At 38.9% G+C, this 23,412-nt stretch overlaps 1 protein-coding gene across 4 annotated transcripts in view; it reads left to right on the forward strand.

The window, feature by feature from the left end:
* The window catches only part of pcnx1 (pecanex 1), a 280,941-nt gene that overhangs the window by 104,579 nt on the left and 152,950 nt on the right, over window positions 1-23,412 (forward strand). For all 4 annotated transcript variants that reach the window (XM_072569208.1, XM_072569209.1, XM_072569211.1 and 1 more), the window contains one exon: window positions 3,519-5,249. In XM_072569208.1, coding sequence (XP_072425309.1) covers window positions 3,519-5,249 — 1,731 coding nt within the window. The remainder of the gene's footprint in view (window positions 1-3,518; window positions 5,250-23,412) is intronic.

Here is a 23,412-nt window from a genome sequence, read left to right on the forward strand (position 1 = left end):
AGGAAGGGTGGGACTTATGGTAAGAGTGTATCAGCATACAAGGTCCATGTAACCATAGCGGTTTTTTAAAAAAATGACTTTATTGGAATGAACAAAGCATTCACAATAAGATGGCCAAACAAGCGGTGCAAAAAGAGATAAAAAGGTTTCATCTAATCTTGTTTATAGAGATGCGATTGCGACTTGACTATGTTTGAGCAAAATAGAGTGGAAATTGAAGAATCACTTGATAATAAAGGATGACATAAGGACAGTAGAAAGAAAAGATCTCAGCTCAGAAGATCAGGAAATAGGATCGCTATTGGGGGAGATTAAGAATAACAAAGGTCAGGAAATTTTCATGAGAGGAATTTATAGACTCCCCTCAAACAAAGGTTATACTGTTGACAGTACTTAAAACAAGGAATAATTGGACCTTGTAACAAAGGCAAGTAATAAACATGGAGGAATTAAGTTTTCAGGTCACTGGACAAATAAAATTAGCAGTGACATCTGGAAGATGATCAGTGGCTTACCAGGAAAGTGAAGGATGATACAGATTAAAGTTTGTGTGTGTTATTGAGAAGAGTGTCACAAGCCTGAGCATTGGAAGGTCTTTATAAGTCAGGAAAGGGCAACCTAAAAGTTGAGATGAAAGGAAAAGAATAATGTAGGAGCAAAGTAGCTATGAATATAAAAATAGCATGTAGGAACTGTTGTGTGCGTATATGTAAGAAGGAGATTAGTTAAAATAGACTTTAGTCTTTAGAGATAGAAACAGGAGAAATTATTATGGAAAATGAGGCAGAGATATTGGACAAATAATTTGTCATAGCAAATCTATAAGGTGATTAAGGGAGTAATAGGATCCATAAACTTTAAATAAATAAATAAACAAATAATAAGAGCTGTAGAATCTAAAGTGACTAAACACTGACAAATCCACAAGACCTGGTGGTCTACATCCTTGGGTTTTAAGATAGCTGTAGGGATAGTGACTGTCTTGTTTCTATCTGTTCTGTGATTAAATTTCCTAAATAATTTTTGGATTGTAGAATGGCTCAAATGGATTGAGAGTTTCCAAATGTTACACCGCTATTCAAGAAACAAGAACACAAAAAAAATGAAATGATCAGCTAGTTAACTTGACATTGGTACTCACAAAAATGCTGAAATTTTTTTTGAAGCAAGCTTTGGCAATGCACTTCGGAAAAGTTTGATGTAATCAAGCAGAGTTAGCATGTTTCATAAAGTTCAGCTTGACTAATAGAGGATATAACTAGCAGGACAGGGAAAGGATAACTGGTAGCTAAAATTGTACTTTGATGTTCAAAAAGGCAATCTGAAAGGTGTCGCATGACAGATCAATAGTTGAAATTTACAATAATCAGTTTTTCTTATGACCTTAGCTCATTGTCCCACATTAAACTCCCTCTATCGTTATATTGCCTGCTCATGTATCCTCTGTCTTCCATTCTTTTCAGATCATTGGGCACAGTTTAATGTTAAATAAATAGATTGGCAATGTTGTCCCATGTGTCCACCCCACAGCTTACTTTCCCAGTTAGCTTTGTTGGTAAAGCTAGATATGGCTTGTGGGTCACTTCTATGCCATTAATATAAATTGTAAAAACCTGAGATCACGTCCCTGTGGCACCTCTGACTGCTAACTTGTGTATTCCTATTCTCTGTTTTCTGTCCTTTAATGCATCTTCTATCAAACCAAAGATAACCTCCAACTCAGTGAACCATTGTCTTGTAAAATACTCTACCTTGTGAAGTTCTTTTTTGAAATCCAAATATACTGTATTCATTGGTCCCTTTTAATTGCCTATCTAATTCCACCTGGAAGAAACTTTAACTCAGTTATCAAGCATATTTTAATTGATGCGAATGATGTGCTCCTGTTTACTGCCTCTCCCATTTATCACTCTTGACCCTTCTGAACCTCCCAATTCACTGCTTCCCTCCCTGCTCCTCCTGCTCATGAATCTCCTGTTTGCGAACTTCCATTTTGCCAACTTTCCTTCTTGCCCACCCTCCTCCTTGCAACTTCCATTTGGTGCTCTTTTTCTCGCTTGCTTCTTTCTTCTCTCAAACCTTGGTTGCTCCTTCCTAGATCTTGCTGTGGGAAAGGGCTCTGGAGGGATGCTCTCCATAGAAGGCAGCAAATGATAGTCAAGGGGAAGGAGGGTCTGGGAGAGAGGCAAGGATGGGAGGGATAATAATCTAAATGTTTAGGAGGGAGACTGCAAGCAAAAGATGTGGCATGTTGGGAGGTTGGAGAAGGAAAGAGTGAGTCTAAAATTATTTTTTGATGAAGACTCTAATTTGAAAATACAATTAGTACATTTTAGAGAGTGTTGATTGCGGAAATGAAACTGTGCATTCACTTTAACTTTTGCTCAGAACAACCTATCTAATTTAATCTTTATTGGACAATGAGGCCAAGTTAATTCACTGAAGGGTGGTTACTACTTTGAAAGGCAGTGCACAGAGGCAATGCTAATGCTGCAAAAACTGAATTTTTTGGAAAAACTCAGGAGGTTAGGCATCGTCTGTGGTGAGAAATCAGAGTTCATGTTACAGATTCAGTGACCCTACTTTAGAACAATGCTAATGGCTCTGATTTACAAAATGTTTAGTGAATAACTTGTGAAGCAGATAACTGGAGCATAAATAATAGGTAACCATTTGAGTTTGTTAGACCATAAGACATAGGAGCAAAGTTAAACTATTCAGCCCATCAAGTCTGCATTAAGGCTGAAATATTTCCTTCATGCGTACACTCAGTCCCACAGTCTCAAAAGCTTTGGATTCACCATTAACTCCTGGTCACCATCTCAATCTTGACCAGACTGCAAACTTGATTCCCTAAGTTTTGCCTTTGATACCAATCATTCCCATTACAGGACTGCCCTTTTCTGCATCCATAAGATCATTTTCCCATTTTACTTCATCTTCCACTTGGATTCTTATCCCTTGATTTGTTATTTTAGACTCATGTATTTGATGGTCCCTTGGCTAACCACTCAACCATTGCTCTCCATAAACTTGAAGTCATCTAGAATTGTCCTACTCCTATCCATCCCTTTTGTCAACGACCTCTGTTCACACTGGCTGGCTCCCAACACAGCCACTTCCCATCTTTTTGCTTAAAATATCCACGTGGTCTTGTCTCGTTACTCTGCAAACCCCCTAAGCTTCTAATCCTTTTTTTAACTGTCTTTTTCATCCACCTCCAGCTTCTTGTACACTTGCATTTTTTTTACATTTCCGTCATGACTTACGATTTTTTCTTGTGTTAAATGTGTAACTCGAAAGCAAGTCAGAAATATTAACCTTGTCTCATTATTTTTACAGTTCAATAGACCTAAAGTTAGTTATAAAGTGTAAAGTAAGATGTGATAATCCTGGTTAATGGGAATTGTAAAATTTTAATTCTTTATTACCATAATGTGAAAACAGTAGAATCTGATTCTAATACAGGGATGTTGGGAGTTGTACAAACGTTTAACACTTACCCTTCCTTGCCACAGATCTGGCACTCGATTCCAAACTTTTCCAAGTAGTGCCGAATGATTCTTTTGTATCAAACAACACGCTAACATCTTCAGGTGCTCAAGACTTTCCAGTGGATCCAAATGACAACATGTGCTACCACCACACTGAGCATTCATTGTCAGCTACCTGTGACACAGAAGCAGCCTCCCTTGTACCCTTGCATTCCCTGTCTTACAGGAAAGACCATAGGCCTAGGGGTGTGCCAAGGACTTCAAGTTCAGCAGTGGCTTTTCCAGACACATCTCTCAGTGATTTTGCTCTCTTTCAACAAAGGAGAGGATTAGACACTGTCTGTGAGTTAGAAAGTTCCAAACCACTTTCAGGATCCAAGGACTCGTTGACTGAAAACTCTTGTTGTGCTGGTGTTTTTCAGCTAGATGACTTAGCCAAAAGTGGTGCTTCCCAGCCATCATCCAAATCGGAAGTCAGTAAGCCTCTAAAAACAGATAACAGCGTTGATAGTTTGCAGAGTCTCAGCACCAGAAGTAGTGGGTCAACGGAAAGCTACTGTAGTGGGACAGATCGAGACACTAATAGTACCATCAGCAGTTATAAGAGTGAGCAAACAAGCTCAACCCACGTGGAGAGCATTCTTTCAGAACAAGCAGAAACCTCAGCTGATGAGCACAGCTCCGAGAAAAAAAATTGTGAGAAAAACGGGTATAGTAGTGAACCAGAAAGCACCAGCAAATTGGAAAAAAGGACTAATGCCAAGAGGATAAATTTACATGCTGCAGGCAAAGATGATAGTTGCAGTCAAGATCTTGGCCAGGCTTTTGACCCGATGCAGACTTCTGGCCCAGTGGAAACTGAAGAGAATCTCAATGGGTCAGGTGATGCCAACAAAAACCCTCATGCTAATGAATTGACTATAGATATACGGAAACAGCAAGGTGTGCCGCTTAAAGAGGCAATGACTGAGCAAGCAGTAGAAGAAGTTGTTGAAAAGCCTTCTTTCTCAATTGATATACAAACACTAAAGGATGAAACTGTTAAACAAAAAGATGGGGATGTGAGGCCTAAGTCTACTAACTTTATTCACCGAGCTGCTTCTACACATAAGTCAAACCGAAGAAAGGCAGGGAAAAAAAGAGCCAGCAGTTTTGATTCAAGCCGGCATAGGGAGTATGTGTCCTTTCGTGCCGTGGCTGGTGTCAAAACTAGCAATAGCGGTTTTTGTCCAGATGAGGACTCAAGTGATCAAAGTGACCTGAGCAGGACCTCCAGCATGCATTCAGCACATCGTTTCAGTTCAGATAGCTCATCCAGCACCACCTCGCATTCATGTCATTCTCCTGAAGGGCGATATCATGTCTTAAAAGCAAAGTACTTGACTCGAGAAAGAGGCACTGATTCTGAGGCCACATTAAAGGTTCACTCTGGTTCAGAAAACTGTGCAAATGCCAGGAGAAGATCAACACGCAGGACTCTTAGTGCAGCCAGTGCCAAGACTCATGCAAGAGTCCTGAGCTTGGATAGTGGCACAGCAGCCTGTTTAAGTGACCCTAGCAGACTAGGCACACCAGATAAAGCAAGGCCTTTAACAACATCCAAATCAGACTTGGAAGCCAAGGAGGGAGAGGTAATAGATGAGCTCAGTCTTATCGGCAGAGCTTCACAACTAGAATCAGTAACTCGTTCAAGAAATAGTTTGCCTAGTCAAGTAACTTTTCCTGAAGCAGAAGACCAAGGAGCGACCAGTGGAGGTAGGTTGCTTTTTAGATAAACATTATTATTATTTACTTTATAAACAAATATTTTTAATATAAAGTGATCTGTTTTCCCCAGCTTCACTTTGCTGTTAAGTTTCAGTTGAAATATTTTGCAGCATTAGGAAAATTAGTTCCACATTTACTTGGAAAATGTATTCCTATTGAGTTGAGAGTCTCATGGAATGTGCACAGCTGACACCAGTACAGTAGTAACTGGCTGAATGCTGAGCTGAGTGTCTAACAGCTAGCTATGTTAAGGAGGTGGATAATTAACATTTAGAATGTAGTAATGCACTTCAAATTGATCAAATGCACTGATAGCATTACAGGTATGACAAAATACAATACATGCAGAATCATAGTTTAGTCAAAATTCAAGCATTACATAGCAGGAATAAGTTTTTCCAGGATAACTTTTCAGCTGAATATCTAATAACAACAGTTGTATAACATAAATAGATCATGCTTCTTACCTGACCTGACATAATAGCACTACTTTTGAAAGGTTAACATAGCTGTGTATAATGATGGTTTTGTCAAATAACTATGAAACTGAAGTTTTCCAATGCTCATCCTGGTAAAGTACAGTGCCTTAAATGGAACTGAGTGGGGAATGTTTTCTGCCCACAGTGCAGGAAGCAATGAATGCTAATTAACTGCTCATAAATGGTAAATAGATCCTAATGAGGCAAAGCAAGGAATTCTGAAAGAATACCTTTTTGCTATATGCTAAAGGAAATTGTGTTTATAGATTGTTGAATGATCATTTCTTTTGACAAGGAAGTGAAACTGACTTTAATACACCTTCAGATGAGCTGGCCAGACTTCTTCATAGATATATAACTCTCAGTTTTTTGTTTTCTGCAGTCTGAATAATAGACACTAAATGGGGCATGTTAGGTTTGTGTTTGCATCAATGGGGAGATAAAACTGGAATATTTCTGAGCTTCCTTTTTTGGTACCTCCATGTAGCTAGTTGCTTAATATATTTGTATTGTTTTTAAAAACGTTGTGTGCTTAGGAAGGATACGGTTGAATTTTCAGTTAAATCTTTTCATCTCATTAGTTTCTGTTGACTTTCTCAAGCTATTCAATAGTTGGTAGCAGATGGGCTGTTAGAAATCTCCCGTTGCCAAATTGTCCTGCCAATAACAGATATGACTGAGCAGCTCTAGAATGCATTTCTAATTTCACCTTTTGTTCTGTGGAAATGTCCTTAGCCTTCATTTGGAACCACTTAGTAAGATTATGTGGGAGCATTTTGGTATTGCATGGCGCAGTTTTGAAAATTCACCCTGTATTTCACCATGACACTGACATGTTGACATTTTAGAGTTTGAGGAGGGCTCCTTTAACGCATTGGTTGGTGCATAATTAATGAAAACTCCTTGAAAATCAGTTGCAAAGTGGTGTAACAATATTTTAAGGTGTGAATGATTATTATTTACAGATGTTAGCAATGGGTTCTGAGTGAGTTGGTGTGCAGCAGCTTTGCTATTTTAATGGAGGTGTCAAACTATTTTAATGCTTCATGAAAGTTGTCCCATTTCTGAGTATTTTTCTGAATTATGTACTTTCATTATGAGGTAATGACAAGGTAAAAATGTTTCAGTAAGAGGTCATTTCGCTATAACACATGTTTTGTTAATATGAATTTCGTTAACGCAAATTTGCTGTAACACGATTGAATTGAGGACACTTTCTAAAGTGCGAACTTTTGAAACATGTGTTTCGTTGTAACGTGATTACATCACCAACACTTTAAGCGCTAGTTCTAAAGTGTGGTTTTTCTATAATGCGGGATTGCACAAGAATGCGATCATCACATTGTAGAAGAACTACCTGTACTTGGGACCCTGTGGATTAAATAATTTTAAACTTAGACTACATCCACCGAATCAAAAATACTGTGACCACTAGCAAGCCTATTAATAATAAATTTGACTTTTAAATCTTCGTTCAGCACTATCATTGACCTTACTGTTTCAGTATGACTGGAATTCAGTTTATCCCAAGTATATTAAGTATTTGTTTTAGTTCCTTATAATAACAAAACCTTGTGTTAATTGGCCAGCTAGTTTGAAGTATCAAATGTGGCATAATTAGCATCTTGCATCTAGGTCACCAAATTTTGGGTCCCAACTTCCACTTTAGGGCTTGGGCACAAAATCAAAGTAGACGCTCTAGTGTAATACTGAGAGAGTGCTGCACTGTTGATAGTGCCATATGATTAGACTCTTTACAGTGTGGAAACAGGCCTTTTGGCCCAACAAGTCCACAGCAACCCTCCGAAGAGTAACCCATGCAGACCCTGACTCTCACTAATGGCAATTTAGCATAGCCAATTCACCTGACCTGCACGTCTTTGGGTTGTGGGAGGAAACCGGAGCACCCGGAGGAAACCCACGCAGACACTGGGTGAATGCCTCTGTGGAGTTGGCACGGTCGCCCAAGGCAGGAATCTAACCTGGGTCCCTGGCGCTGTGAGGCAGCAGGGCTAACCACTGAACCAAAGTGCCGCCCATTTTAGATGAGACGTTAAACTGAGGGCCGCCTTCAGTGAATACAAAAGATCCCAGTATACCAGTAGTTATCCTGCAGTCAACAATCATTTAAAAAGAAATTCCGATCATTATCACGTTGAGTGTTGGCTGCGTATAAATTGAGTTCTACATTTCTTACATTACTATAGTGCCTATGTGACAAAGATACTTTGTTAGCCTTAAAATGCTGTTATAAATCTGGCAGTTATGAAAAGCCCTGTGAAAATACAAGTCGTCTTGCTTTCTCTGAACTTGTGTCAAATTTGGTCTAATCGAACAGCTACCCAACTATACCTATATGCAGTATTTTTTTATTTTCCACCCTATAAGCCCACAGATTATTTAGAAATTCCTGACTCCGATTTTCAATACAGAGTTGTATATAATTCTATGGAAAAGTGCTAACACGAGTTAGCAAATTTCCATCTTTAAACAGTTGAAATCTTTAATCTCTCTCTGTAGGTAATGTCACAGTGGCATTCAATATTTAAGTAATTCAGAATTTAGTGTGGCTTGATGAGTGAGAGATTTATTGAGAATTTGCTTTGTATTTCTACTTTCTTGTTCGTCCATTGTTTGGTTCTGCCCTATCGTTATTCATTATTTATGCTTTATTCATTTTGCCCTTCCTGCCAGTACCCAGCCCTCATCTAGTGGTCTCATGTTCCAACCATCTGGCTCTCCTGTTTTGATTGGAATCTGAGAACTTCGTACTTTTGAGATGCCTGCTTGTTTCTGTTTTTCCAGTTATAGATTGGGTGATGGGGAGGAGGGCAAGAAGAGAATTAGGGGTCTTTAACCTAACCCAAACTAAATGTTACTGTTAATGGGAAAATATGTCTAACTTGAAGAGTAAACATTACTTAGCAAATTCAGTTATAAAATATTCTTTTGGACTACGGACACTCTTTTGAGGTGGAAAAGTTGTTTAGCAGTTGCAAACAGCCAGAATGCACAAATTGTATATAAAATGAACGGAGCAGAATAATGAGAGTACTCCCAAATCTTTAAATAGTTCAATATATCTGATGGGAACTGAATGTCTCATTTAAAGGATGATATCTCAAACAATGTAATGCTGAAGTAAAAGCCTAAATTATGTGCGATGGTTTGAAGTAACATTGGGAACCATACCTTTTGATTCAGAGGTGAGGTCGCTCCTGACTGAGCAATCAGATTCTTCAGTGGTTAATATGCACCAGATGTGTGATGTTAGCATGACATTCTTTCATCTGTTATCCTACAAAGGTTTTAATCAATTTAATTGCCTTATTGAAACGGGGCAGAAGAGTTTGATATAATAATGAATATTGATAGTTTCATTCTTATTGTTTTTTTTAAATTGATGACATAGTTGCATTGAATTTAAAACAGAGGTCATTCCAATTATCTGAACTATGTTTCCTAAAAATCTCCTTTCACTTTGCTTCATTTTATCATATCAGTATATCCTTCCATTCCTTTCTCCTCCTTCATGTAAAACAAAGGAATTTGCATTTATTATGACACCTTTCATAACCTCATTGACTGCATCAGAGCACTGTGAACTAATTAAATGCTTTTAGTACAATCACTGCTGTAACATAGGAAATATCGTGGTTAATTTGAGCACAACAAGCTCCTACAAAAGCCATGTGGTGGTTATGATGTCATCTGTCATTAGTAATATTTTCCCAGATAATGGGAATGCCCTCTTCTGGTTTTTGAAATAGTTAAATACAGAGGTCTCATTTGCATTAATAGAAGACAGAATGGAAACGAGAAGCTTTTTCAGGATGGCAACCTGTAATTAGTGGAATATCACATGGATCGGTGCTGGGGTCACAATTACTTGTAATCTATATTAATGACTCTGAGGAATGTAAAATATTTTAGCCAAGGTTATGGACAACAGATATAGATGAGAAGGTGGGTATTAAGGATGACACAGAAAGAGGGGTATAGGCAGGTTAAGTGAGTAAGCAAACACTTTGCAGATGGAATATAATTTGGGAAATTCTGATGTTATGAATAGGAATTGAATATTATTTGAATGGAGAAAGACTGCAAAAAAGCTGTGTGAAAAGGGGATTTGGGGGACCTCATAACTTTGTGATTAATTAATCATTGACATTGATCAGAAATACAGAAGGAGGTAAGGAACAGGTGTTACAGCAGCCCTGGTCATGGCCTCCTGGTTCTGGAATGGATTGTTCCATGGGTAATGTGGTGAAGTTGGAAGAATGCAATGAAGGAGCAGTGGCCAAGGAGACCAATTCCACAGAAACCTCCGAGAAGGGACAGTTCTGCTTCATCATCCTTCTCCCCAGCCTGGTGGCCTCAGTAGTATTTGCATACACAGGTACTTCATGTGGCCTGCATCTGAGTGTGTGAGAGTGCTATTTTAGTATAATGGATAATCACTCCAGTTAAATGTACCTACCCACCAGACTGAGGTTTCAACCAACAATTGAAACAGTTTGTCTAATTATGCATCTCATTGCTGGGAGATGTGTTTTGCTAGCGTTAACTACTTACAATACACTTCACTGGCAGCAAATACACTTCAGAAGTCCTCATGTTATTAATTGTGATATAAAATTTGTAAGTCAAGTTATGGAAAATATGTATATGTAAATGTAGTCTAAGACCATATTCATTCTGAATTGACACTTTAATTCATAAAGACAACGCTCACTGTCCATTTTCAGACTTTAATTAAAACAGTACTTCTCACACCATGAAACCTCTCGGTTTTAGATTTTATTGAAACTTGTTGGCTAGGATAATGTTAAATGTGCAACCTTTTGCTGGTGTTCTGTCCACCCTACCCCTTTATCAAGGAAACTGAGAAGAACTTTTGTGGAATTACAATCTTAAGCCTCTTTGATTTTGAATGCAATAGAATCTGGCAGCAAAAGATTCAACTTACCTAAATATCCAGCCAGTCTTTGACAATGTTATATGGTCCAAGCAATGTAATGTGAAAGCTGCAGCCGTTTAACCCAATTAGCTCTTAGACTTCCTGTTTTCTTTGTCCCCATATAGTTCACACCGTATGGAATCTGCTGAAGCCAGCATGTCTGCCCTCCTAATCAAAGATTTTCCTTTGAGAAATATCCTGTAACAATTATTTCTGGGGATTATATCTCAGGATAAAGAATGTTAATTTAAACAAAAACTCAACAGAAAACTTTAAAGCTTTTCATGCAGTCTCTACACATGTTAATAAATACATTACAAAATTTGTTATTTTGGTGCCCATTAACAAGATTGAGAGGAAGTCTAACGTTTTTTAAGCAAGTCAAGATTTGGAATATGATTTTATAAACACAAGCTCAACTCAAAATATAATATGTTTCTAATAAAACATACCAACCTGTCAGATTATAGGGAAAAATGGAAAATGTTGAAAGTATTTTAATGGCTGTTTTTCCCAAGAGTGGGAACTACGTACATGCAGTGTCCATTTGGAGAAGAAAATAACCGCATGAATTTAGTGGCCTTTTATTTTCTCTTGAGGGGATATATAACGTTTCTTTACTATATTGTACTAATTTCTCCTAAAATGTATAGTTGAATTCAATTCAATTGTTGAGATATTGCTTATTGAGACAAATCCATAATAAAACAAATAATCCCAAAATTTTAAAAATAGTTAATGAGACTTTATTCTTACTGTAGACAAATTATGAATTATTGATGTACATTAAAGGCTGGGAAAACTCACTGGAGTAGTTGACTCTCAGGTGTTGTTCAAAATTAGGAGATCTAAACGTTTGACAGTAAAGAAGGGAGGAAATATGACCCTGCCACTGAAGTAGAACCTCTGAGTTCTCATCCCACGTGAACAGTTAATGGTCAAAGAAGGTGCGGCCAAACAGGTTGAGTTTCAACTTGCAAATCCTTCTGTCGAATGCTAAATGGAGGAGTTAAGAGTGGGAGAATGGGGAGGAATAAAAGTGGTCCATATGATGGAATAAAAATTGGAATATTTATCATAATTATTCAGAATTCTGGACTGCATGACAAAGAGCATGTTTCCATAGCTACGTGGTTTCTTTGGGAGGTGTGTTTGTTCGTGCTTAGCTCATTGGTCCAGATGACCAGCATGAATCAAATTGATGTCACCATCATTAATATGGATACCCGTTTCAGCTATTGGTCAAATCTGCCTCCTTCCAGAATAAAGAAGGGAGAGAGAAAACCACAAACATCAAGAATCCCTGATCTCAGTCATAACATTAAGGGACAGATGAGAATGAAAACCTTGAGGAAATCCAGGTTTTATACTGCAGTACAAAAAGTCATGTCTGATATGCTTCTTTTATTTAATAATGCTGGATTAATGGTATGTATTGGCAAATCACAGATTATAAACCGCCACCTTGCCCTCTCATAAGGTTGACATAGAAAACGGGAGATAATGTTATCTTCAACAGAAGTAGTATTTGGGATGTGGAACATATTCTTATTAAGTTGCTCAGTTTCTTGCTCTTATGGATACTTGCAAAAATAAATCTTATGAGAATGACTTGAAGTTGAAGTGAACAATTTTTTGAGCTCACTCAGGATTGATTTAATAGCAAACATGCCATTATGCTTTACCCTATTATTCTTCCTCTTTACAGGAATTAGAATTTTACAGAACAGGAGACCATACGTGTTAATTCTTCAAAAGTGCTATCCACTTAATGATTACTGCCTGCTTTTTCTTCACTGCTTCCGTGTTGTTAGGCTGAAAGTACCTGACAAGTTCTTTTAAGCTCTGATCAAAATGATTACAAGAAAACAAGAGCACTGCAATATATAGCTAATTTATTAGTTTATACATTCATTTGCTCACTAGCTTAATATACTTAATATATTAGCTTAAGCGACTTCATATATATGCAAACTAATGAGTCTCATTACCTTGTTTTTATGCCAGGGACTTTGGATAACTTGCACTTGGAGCTTTGTCTGAGTCCATAGGTCTCAGGAACCTTAGTCTGATATTGTAAGTCTACTACCCTGATCTCTCAAACCTGGCCAGTGGGTGAAAGTCCAATGAATGGGAGAAACTCCCTGATATTAATAGTATTTTGGTTATGTGCTGCATTACCATTTTGTAGTACTTTCAGTACTTTCCCATTCGTTCCATTGTGCAAAAGATTAGATTACTTACAGTGTGGAAACAGGCCCTTCGGCCCAACGAGTCCACACCGACCCGCCGAAGCGCAACCCACCCAGACCCATTCCCCCACACTTACCCTTCACCTAACACTACGGGCAATTTAGCATGGCCCATTCACCTAACCTGCACATTTTTGGATTGTGGGAGGAAACCCATGCAGTCACGGGGAGAATGTGCAAACTCCACACACAGTCGCCTGAGGCGGGAATTGAACCCTGGTCTCTGGCACTGTGAGGCAGCAGTGCTAACCACTGTGCCACCGTGCCACCCAGATAAGTTGAAAACATCCCTAAGTAGCTCTGTGTTAACTACATTAAAAAAAAGTTCATACAGACAATCATGTTAATGCAGTTACCTCCCAGGATGTCTTTAGCAAAAGGCCTGTTTTCATTTTTTTTTCATTTTGCTTCAATTGCTTATTGTCATGTTGAATTAACCCTTAACCATTAGCCCTAAATGGTCTGGTTTGGAGGTTTTTGTGTTTTAAGCCTAACACTACACACCACCCTTTAATGTCTTCTAAATAGATTATCAAAACCTTACACAAGCACGTATATATTGTTCAATAACTGCAAGTTGATTATATATGTGATGCAGTTTGTGGGCTTTTATGCAGGTACATAAAAACAAGAAACAAAACAAGAATACAATTGGATGCCACAAAAAAGAAAGTAATGCTGAAGCTTTAAGTGACCATTCCTCAAATATGTCCCGGTAGTGATGTAATGGAAGGCTTCCTAAATTGTCTGCTATGCGAATCAGTCGATTATGGCTGTACGTCATGGTAGTTTCTGGCCGTAAGAGGTCATAGTATACTGTTGCCAGATAAGAGGTTATACAAGGAAAGCTCACAATTTCTTAAATGTCACATGCTAAGGAACCCCGCTTAATGGATTGACAGTGTGATACAGTCATAGAGTCATAGATGTACAGCATGGAAACTGGTCCATCCTAACCTAATCTAGTCCCACTTGCCAGCACTTGACCCATATCCCTCCAAACCCTTCCTATTTATATAATTGCCGTTTAAATGCTGTAATTGTACCAGCCTCCTCCGCTTCCTCTGACACCTGATTCCATACACTCACCATCCTCTGTGTGAAAATGTTGTCCCTTAGGTCCCTTTTAAAGCTTTGCCCTCTCATCCTAAGCCTATGCCCTCTAATTCTGGACTCCCCCATTCCAGGGAAAAGACCCTGTCTGTTTATCCTATCCATACTCCTCACGATTTTATAAACCTCTATAAGGTCATCCCTCAGCCTCCGATGTGCCAGGGATAACAGCCCCAACCTATTCAGCCTCTCCCTATAGCTCAAACCCTCCAACCCTGGCAACATTCTTGTAAATCTTTTCTGAACCTTTTCAAGTTTCACAACATCCTTCTGATAGGAAGGAGACGAGCATTGCATGCAATATTCCAACAGTGGCCTAACCAATGTCCTGTACAGCTGCAATGTGACCTCCCAACTCCTATACTCAATGCTCTGACCAATAAAGGACAGCATAACAAACATCACGTTCACTATCCTATCTACCTGTGACTCTACTTTCAAGGAACTATGAACCTGAACTCCAAGGTCACTTTGTTCAGCAACCCTCCCCAGGACCTTACCATTAAATGTATAAGTCCTGCTCTGATTTGCTTTTCCAAAAGTAACTCCTCACATTTATCTAAATATCTTTGAGGTTTTTTCCAAATGCATTATATATAAAACATAAATTTTGTCCTTATGTTAGTTGGCAGTGATTTTCCCCAGTCAAATTAGGTATTAAGAGTTCTGGTAATACATATAGTCAGGGCCAGTTTCTTGAATTATGATATCATTGAGTGGTAATTTCTGCATATGCTAGTACACCTGCTATGTTGCAATGGATTTTGGTTCAAAGATATGGGTATGTATGGAATTGGCATATTAGGCCTTTTGGCCATTGTTCTTAACATGCAATCATTTGCCATAAAATTCAGGTGTTCACCGCATATCCCCAAGCAGACTGGGCAAGATGATAAACTGGCATTGTATTTGCTGCTGTGTACTGTTGAAAATCAAAAAGGTAGTATTACATACTATGACATTGCAGTTAGTCTTTAACAAATCAACCTTACATGCTAAATTAGTATGTGAGGTAAAGTAATCATCTCCAGGACAACAGATATCTGGATAACAATGAAGTGGTTAGTTCACGTCATTGTGTCAAGCTAAAAAGCTCAAACAAATTAAAGTATTTTTGACATTCTGATTCATCTGTGTGTGGTATGTTTCCCACAGAGTTATTGTCAAACTTCCAAACCATGCTGGGATTAAACTAATTTGCTAAATCCCTACATAGTAATAATTTGGTCCAAAAAGCAGATACTTTAATAGCCTCCCAAGTTAGTTGTCCAACCTTAGTTGTCTTTTTTTGTAGGATGTGTTGCTGGAAAAGCGCAACAGGTCAGGCAGCATCCAAGGAGCAGGAGAATCGACGTTTCGGGCATAAGTCCAGCAACACATTTTTCAGCACTGCGCTTTTCCAGTAACACATTTTTCAGGTCTGATCTCCAGCATTTGCAGTCCTCACTTACTCCTTATTTTGTAAGATTTCAACATCCATAGAATTTTAACACACCTATTCCTGCTTTCAATACACATTGCATTTCGTGTTATCTTCTGCTTACACTTCTTACCTTTTTCCTTAGGGTTCCCTTACTCCTGAGTCTTAGCTTAGCCTTCTTTCATTCATTAACTGTCCTAACACCTTACAATTTTACCCACCGGTTTGAATGCTGGAATACATGTACCATACAGCCACTGAAGATGGGGTAACTGTATATCATTTGATGGGCTGTCCACTCAGCCATAATTCCTGTCAGAGTCCACATCCCTTAATCTCTAACAATTTTGATCTAATAGCCAAATATCCTTTTAAGTTTACCTCCTTTTCACGAATACCAATTCCATTGTTTTAAAGTCATTTTTTTCTATGAATTATGTGTCAGTTCCCTACTATTTAAACTACTTGTGCTCTTCCAGACCACAATAACTATTTTGTCAAGTAGGTGTACATGTCTGAGACCTATTCTTCAGTGGATTTTCACCATGCATTCTTTCATGTTTGTTACTTCAGATGTAACAACCACTTTGCACTTTTACATCAATATCCCAGGATCATGCCATGCATTCGTTATTGGCCAATTTTTCAAAAGAGCAGAAGTTGGTTGAGGATGAAATAATTCCACAGAGGCCAATATCCTGTCACTAAGTCACCCTTTAATTATATGTGGCGAGTCCTTGACACTGAGCCAGCTCTCAAAGTGACGAGAACCTCTCACACTCCTGTTTATAAATCTGGCCCATATTCTATGTGATCCACCTGGCTGATTTCATTATAACATTACAAAGGATGCCTGTGTATCCTCTTTGCTTGGTTCCAGTTTTCCAGGTGATGGTCAAATCAGCCAATTAAAAAAAACTCATTGGCAAAGTCATGCATATCCCTAAGAGAACGCTGTTAATGATCTCATTCTGTCTACACTTGAATTTCATTAAATGTATTCCATTTAATTACACCCAGTGTGAATCACCCCATTTCCATTTATGCTGTGTCACTTTTTCCCTGTCAGAATACTTTTATTCTAAGTGTGGCCCTCATTAGTTATCCTTATAACTGATTCTGGAACACTTTCTCAAATATCTCACTAGATTATACTCTGCTTTTTTAGATTAGATTAGATTACTTACAGTGTGGAAACAGGCCCTTCGGCCCAACAAGTCCACATCGCCCCGCCGAAGCGTAACCCACCCATACCCCTACATCTACCCCTTACCTAACACTAGGGGCAATTTAGCATAGCCAATTCACCTGACCTGCACATCTTTGGACTGTGGGAGGAAACCGGAGCACCTGGAGGAAACCCACGCAGACACTGGGAGAACGTGCAAACTCCACACAGTCAGTCGCCTGAGGCGGGAATTGAACCCGGGTCTCCAGCACTGTGAGGCAGCAGTGCTAACCACTGTGCCACCGTGCCGCTTTCCTTCATGCAAAACTGTTCAAAATTAACAACAGATTCCAAGTTTTCTTTTGTGTACAATCTCAGCAGTTGTTGGTTTAACAGGTTTCATTAATGAACTGTTAATTTCTTCCCAGGTAATCTATACCATTTTATTTTGATACATATTAAAACCACCTAGACCTTTTTCTGTTGGCTCTTGTTTTAAACTAAAATTTAAAGATATGCATTCATTTGCCTTTCAAAATTCCAATCAATTCCAATCAATTCCATGCTTGAACTAGCAACTTGTACCAAGTAATGTTATCAATCCCAGTTTTGGAAAGAGCTATGTCCTGACTTGGTGGTTTTAAATAGTGCTGATATGATAAAGATTCAAGTGATTGTAGTCTGTCAGGGTACTCCTGTTTCCAAAGACTTTGCAAGACTTCTAGCTCCCTTGTGCTAGAAGGGAAACCTGTTTTTAAAACCTGTTTTTAAAAAAAAACAAAATCCACTTTAACTCTGAGGGAAACCTGGTGAGTTAATAATGTTCAGACAACACATCTGACCCCATGCTCCCCAGAAGGTGCATGAGAAGATTTAAAACTTTCCGCAGCAAGAGTTGACTCTCCTGGTTTCAGAAGGGGCAGTGTCCACGTCACTAGGTAATGTCAAGTCGTAAATTCATGTATTTAGTTTCACAAAGCAGTCAAAAATGTTCTGATAATGTCAAAACATTTCTACTGTTTTGAAGAAAATGTTTCTTCAAGAAGAACAGAATGTAAAGCAGATCCTGGGCTCGGACTATCCTGAATACACCGTGAGTTGTGGCTCTATTTTGATATTCAACAATAAATGGTGTTCCTTTCCAGTTGGGGGTTCTAAAGTTATTACGACACAGATTTGCTGCTCATGTCCCTCTCGCTTGTAGAGGCTGTGGGTTTGAAAGGTGCTGTCTAAGGAGCCTTGAATTGTTGCAGTGCATCTTGTAGATTATATTCACTGGCAGCAGTTGAAAATGTGAAATGGGATACCAGTCAAGCAGACTATTTGTTTTATCCTGCTGGTTTGAGGTTCTTGAATATTGTTGGTGCTGCACTAGAGCAGGCAAGTAGGGAATATTCCATCATACTCCCTTGTGGATAATGTATAGGTTTTGGGGAGTCAGGTGAGTAACTTGATGCAGGATTCATAGCATCTGACCTGCTATTGCAGCTACAGTGCATTGATGTCTAGTCCTATTCAGTTTCTAGTCAATTGTAACTCCCGAGGCAGTGTTAATGGTGGAAATCAGTGATAGTAATGCTATTGATTGTCAAGAGTAAATGGATGGACTCTTTGTAGTTGGGGATAGTTATTGCTTGGCATTTATATGGCATGATTGTTACTTGGTCACTTATCTGGCCAAGCCAGAGTATTGTTGAGGTCTTGCTGCATTTGGACATGGACTATTTCAATATCTGAGGAATCATGAATAGTACTGAAAATCATCAACAAACATCCTAATTCTGACACCAGATGGAGGATGGCCATTGAAACAGCTGAAGATGGTTGGGACCAGGACTTTACCTTGACAAACCTGAGTGGCTTCTGTGTTGCAGTGCTGGTGTCCTTAGTAGTGTCCAGGACTGGATTCAAGTTTCACCTGCACGAGAGGTTGGTTAGGAAAAATCTGAAGGCTTTTGCAATCTGTTTGCAAATACCCTGAGGACTCTCTGCTGAGTCTCCTAGCTAAGTATTGATTTACCTCCAACAACAACAACTATCTTCCTTTTGTGCTGGAAATGACATCAATCAGGCATGCCACTTCCCCCAACATCACAGTGACAAAAAGTGACCTAGTTACTGAGAATGAGAAGGGTTAGGCTAGAGCGTAATCCTGCACTTTATACTTTATAATCAGTTTGCTAAGAGATGTTACTGCACATCTCTGGAGTAGGTGGGTCCTGAACCTCACTTTTTTTGGCTTAGAGACAAGGACCCTACCACTGTGCCACAACAGCCCCTAATTTGGGATGCTTTTTTTTAAATCTAGAGGGCCACTGGGCTGAGAAGTGGCAAATGGAGTTTAATTCTGGTAAATGCAAGGTGCTGCATTTTGGGAAAGCAAATCTTAGCCGGACTTGTACACTTAATGGTAAGGTCCTAGGGAGTGTTGCTGAATAAAGAGACCTTGGAGTGCAGGTTCATAGCTCCGTGAAAGTGGAATTGCAGGTAGATAGGGTAGTGAAGAAGGCATTTGGCATGCTTTCCTTTATTGATCAGAGTATTGAGTACAGGAGTTGGGAGGTCATGTTGCAGCTGTACAGGACATTGGTTAGGCCACTGTTGGAATATTGCGTGTAATTCTGGTCTCCTTCCTATTGGAAAGATGTTGTGAAACTTGAAAGGGTTCAGAAAAGATTAGCAAGGATGTTGCCAGGGTTGGAGGGTTTGAGCTATAAGGAGAGGCTGAACAGGTTGGGGCTGTTTTCCCTGGAGCGTCAGAGGCTGAGGGGTGACCTTAGAGGTTTACAAAATTATGAGGGGCTGGATAGGGTAATTAGGAAAAGTTTTTTCCCTGGAGTGGGGGAGTCCAGAACTGGAGCGCAGAGGTTTAGGATGAGACGGGAAAGATATAAGAGAGACCTAAGGGGCAACTTTTTCACGCAGAGGGTGGTACGTGTATGGAATGAGCTGCCAGCGGATGTGGTGGAGGCTGGTACAGTTGCAACATTTAAAAGGCATTTGGATGAGTATGTGGATAGGAAGGATTTGGAGGGATATGGGCCAGGTGCTGGCAGGTAGGACTAGATTGGGTTGGGATATCTGGTCGGCATGTACGGGTTGGACCAAAGGGTCTGTTTTTGTGCTGTACATCTCTATTACTCTATAAGTGTTATCGCACGCAACTGAATAACTTTCTCGCTACCAAATCATTGTGACTTTATTTTTGTTTTTAACTGTTAGCCACTACTAGCAATCACCCATTCAGCCAATTAGAAGTTTACATGCAAAGACTATTATGGGCAGTACAAATGGGTATGCATTTTGTTTTACACTGAGGAAGTTTCCATGAACAGATATAACAGCTAAACAAAAATAATTGGCGCTATATATTTATGCAGAATTCTTATTTTATATGCAACTATACGATTCATGTAGTTTTACAATGAGAGCTAAACCAGCTTATCATTTATCACTGAAGTTTTCAACCAGTCTGCTGATTTTATCAGCTCTGTCTGTTGAACATTTGCAGGGTACTGTTGTGTTAGATAACAGTAAATCGGGCCAGATAAGTTACTAACTTGTGATTCTTGCAGTTCTTGGAGGAATTGCTGGGAATTTGGTATATATAAACGTTGATAATGCTTTTGAGAAATGACATAAACAGAAGAATGTTGGAGCAAATGATGTGGTGTTAGGAAGTAGAATTTCCTTGATGTGAACTTGAGTTCAAAATTTGTTGGAATGGAGAAAATCGTAATAGTTAATGAAGGTTTCTGTACTTGGAAATGGATGGTGATCATGTTTTGGGACCAGTTCAGTGGACTCTGGGTAACAGTCATTTCAATATTTGGAATTATTTACAGATGATAACAGATTCGAAAACTTAGTAAATAATCCAAAAAGCCACAAGGAGATACTGGGAAAGTAGTGACAGTGGAAATTCAGTACTGTCCCTACTGTGTACTAAATATTGTCACCTATATCTTGGACATCCATATGGAGAAAGTGTTGCAAACTATTTTCCATAACCATAATAAAGGTAAAGTTGCCATAGTCCTACCAAACTATTCTCTCATTAGAGAGAGAGACAACTGGTGGTGGTTTAACTTGAGGGTCACTATGCCTGAGGCGAGGAGAAAGGTTGAGAAGGTGAGTCCTTCATGGTCACCTCAGTCAGTATGGAATTGAACCACACTGTTGACATCACTCTGCATTGCAAACCAGCTGCCTTGTCAACTAAGTTAACTGACCCCCACAATTAGCCTTAGACATTAATTGCAAAGTCACACAAACCGTATTCAGCTATTTCAGGTAGTTCGGGAAGCTGGTCATACCATCAAAATGTGGTTATTCCCTCTAACATCCCATGATTTGTGGAACAACCATCACTGTTACAGTCTTTTCTTTCTGGTTTGCTGTGTTGTTCAGCTTTGTTTTGGTGGCACAGACTTGTCATACTGCATGTGGAAGATGGCTCCAGTGGTCTTCTGTACCATCTACTTGTCTGGTGGTAATGTGTTCTGTTCTACAATCTTTTCCTGTAGTGCAAAGGTAGAAGTAGATGTAAACAGGCTGTTACATGATGATTATTGTAAATGATCATTACTTTTCATTCCTTGTGACCCTCTATTCCTTATCCTGCTAGTTCTATGAACAACTGAAATATTGGCTCAGATTTTGCAGTAGTGAAGACTGGAATAATTTCTGCAGTCACAGTCTTCTGGAATGCATGTATCTGGAATTGAACAGGAAACATGCAGTTTGATCATACACTTCAGAAGGTGATTTGTTTTAGTTCCTCAAAGAATTGATGAGAACCTCCATTGTTTCACTATTGATAAAAATCCTTGCAGAGTCGGTGCCTTTTGAAATGAAGTGTAATTGTGTTCTTAAAGGGGAGTACTGAGATCACAGTTACTGTTAAGCAGCTTTGCTTAAGTAATTTTGTATCTATTGAATATCAACAGTCTGCATTATGGTCAAAGAAAATACATTTTTAAAGCTTGTTTTCACTTTACAAAGATTAGCTTGTTATTTTAGCTTCTACATAAATACTATGTGTATGTCTCAGTCTCTCTCTCTCTCTCTCTCTCTCTTTCTCTTTTTCATCTATATGAAATTTAAAATTAAAAGTGAAGGACTTCAATGATTTGCTTTCTAAGAATACTTCACTGCTTTTGGCTGCTTATCTGATTTGGTGACTTCACTGTATATTAGGAAATCTCGTTGACTTGCCGCCAGGTTCAGACTGATGTCAGGAGAAGGGAAATCCACAGCATAGAGATTGCTAGGCTTTTACAGGGAACTTTCTTCAAGGTCCATGACAGGTGCCATGACTTCATCCCTCAACACACAATTATTGTTTGAATGTATTTGACTGCTCTGTCAAATGTGCTTTTGCCTTGTCAACCTTTTCTGCTCGGGTACTCAGCAGGAAAATCTGCCTCTGTTTGAATTGTAACTGAAACCACTGCTTATGTAAAACAATAGAAAAATATTTCACAAAAGCATATTGTTTTTGATGCTCCAGATTGTTGATGCTGCCTGAGTTACTGAGAAAAATATTTCCTTTTTGTTACAACCATCTTTACCCCTCTCTGTCTCCTCATTCAATTCTCAATAGTCATTATGTCTGGAAGAAATTGAAATTCAGAGGGGATATATAATTATCATGATTAATATATAAACTCAATATGGGTAGCAGCATCTAAGGAGAGAAAGCAGAGTTAAGGTTTTAAATTCAGTGACCAATTCATTTCATTAACTCTGCTTTCTCTGCACAGCTGTTGCCAGACCTGCTGAGTTTCTCCAGCAACTTGTTTTAGTTTAGCTTACATCTTGGTTTTAAAATGTCAAAAGATGCATCGTATTAATTATTGATTACAATTTGAATCAAGCCCATTATAGGATGTTTGGATAGATGATCAAAAACTTGGTGAAGGAAAGCCTTAAAAGAGGAGAGAAAATTAGATTTGTTCAGGGAGGGAATTCCAGAATTTAGATTCAAGGCAGCCGCGCACACGGTTGCCAGTGGTGGAGTGATGAACGTCTATCACAAAATATTTTAGCAATTCTTTCATATTTGAAAGAGAATTTTAAGACTACCAAACTTTTGGCAGTCGCAAAATTTTTTGTAAAAAGAAATTAACTGCAATTGCTATTCTGCATGATTCTTTGTACAACAGGCTTTTGATTGTTTTTCACCCTTTGTTGACGAGGTTCCTAGTAAACCAGTGTTAAAGCTAGTTGCTTGGAACTGAGTTTAGGTGGGGTAGGACGTGATTTCCTCTGATGTACCCTCTGGAGAAGGTACTCAGCTTTCCCAAAAAGACATTGCTGAGATCAGAAATGTATGGCATTATGTGGTTGGTGGATTTCATTTCATTACTTTGATAATTTACTATATTGTACTAAATGCTGCATGCAAAACCCCTCCAAGATGACATGTGTCTGAGCACGTGCAGCCACACAACTTTGAAATGCCATATCACAGCAAAGCGACAAAGTAGCAGCTACTAGGAAGCTTGTGCGTTTTCGAATTGAAGCTTACACAACAAATTTCAAGGGCTGCCTTGTTCAGCTGCTCCTCGCACACGTGCTTCCTACGGACTTGTCAAGGGCACCTGATGTCACAGCCTGCTTCTGTGTCTGTGTGGGTGGCCACTTTGTGGTCAGTTTTGGTGGTCAGAATAATTACTCTATTTTAAGCTGCCATAATCTCTCTTAAAAGCTGGAGATCATGAATAGGGTTTGAAACTCCTGGTATCAATAATATCA

This window comes from Chiloscyllium punctatum, chromosome 4 (assembly GCF_047496795.1).
Source record: "Chiloscyllium punctatum isolate Juve2018m chromosome 4, sChiPun1.3, whole genome shotgun sequence".
Classification (NCBI taxonomy): Eukaryota; Metazoa; Chordata; class Chondrichthyes; order Orectolobiformes; family Hemiscylliidae; genus Chiloscyllium; species Chiloscyllium punctatum.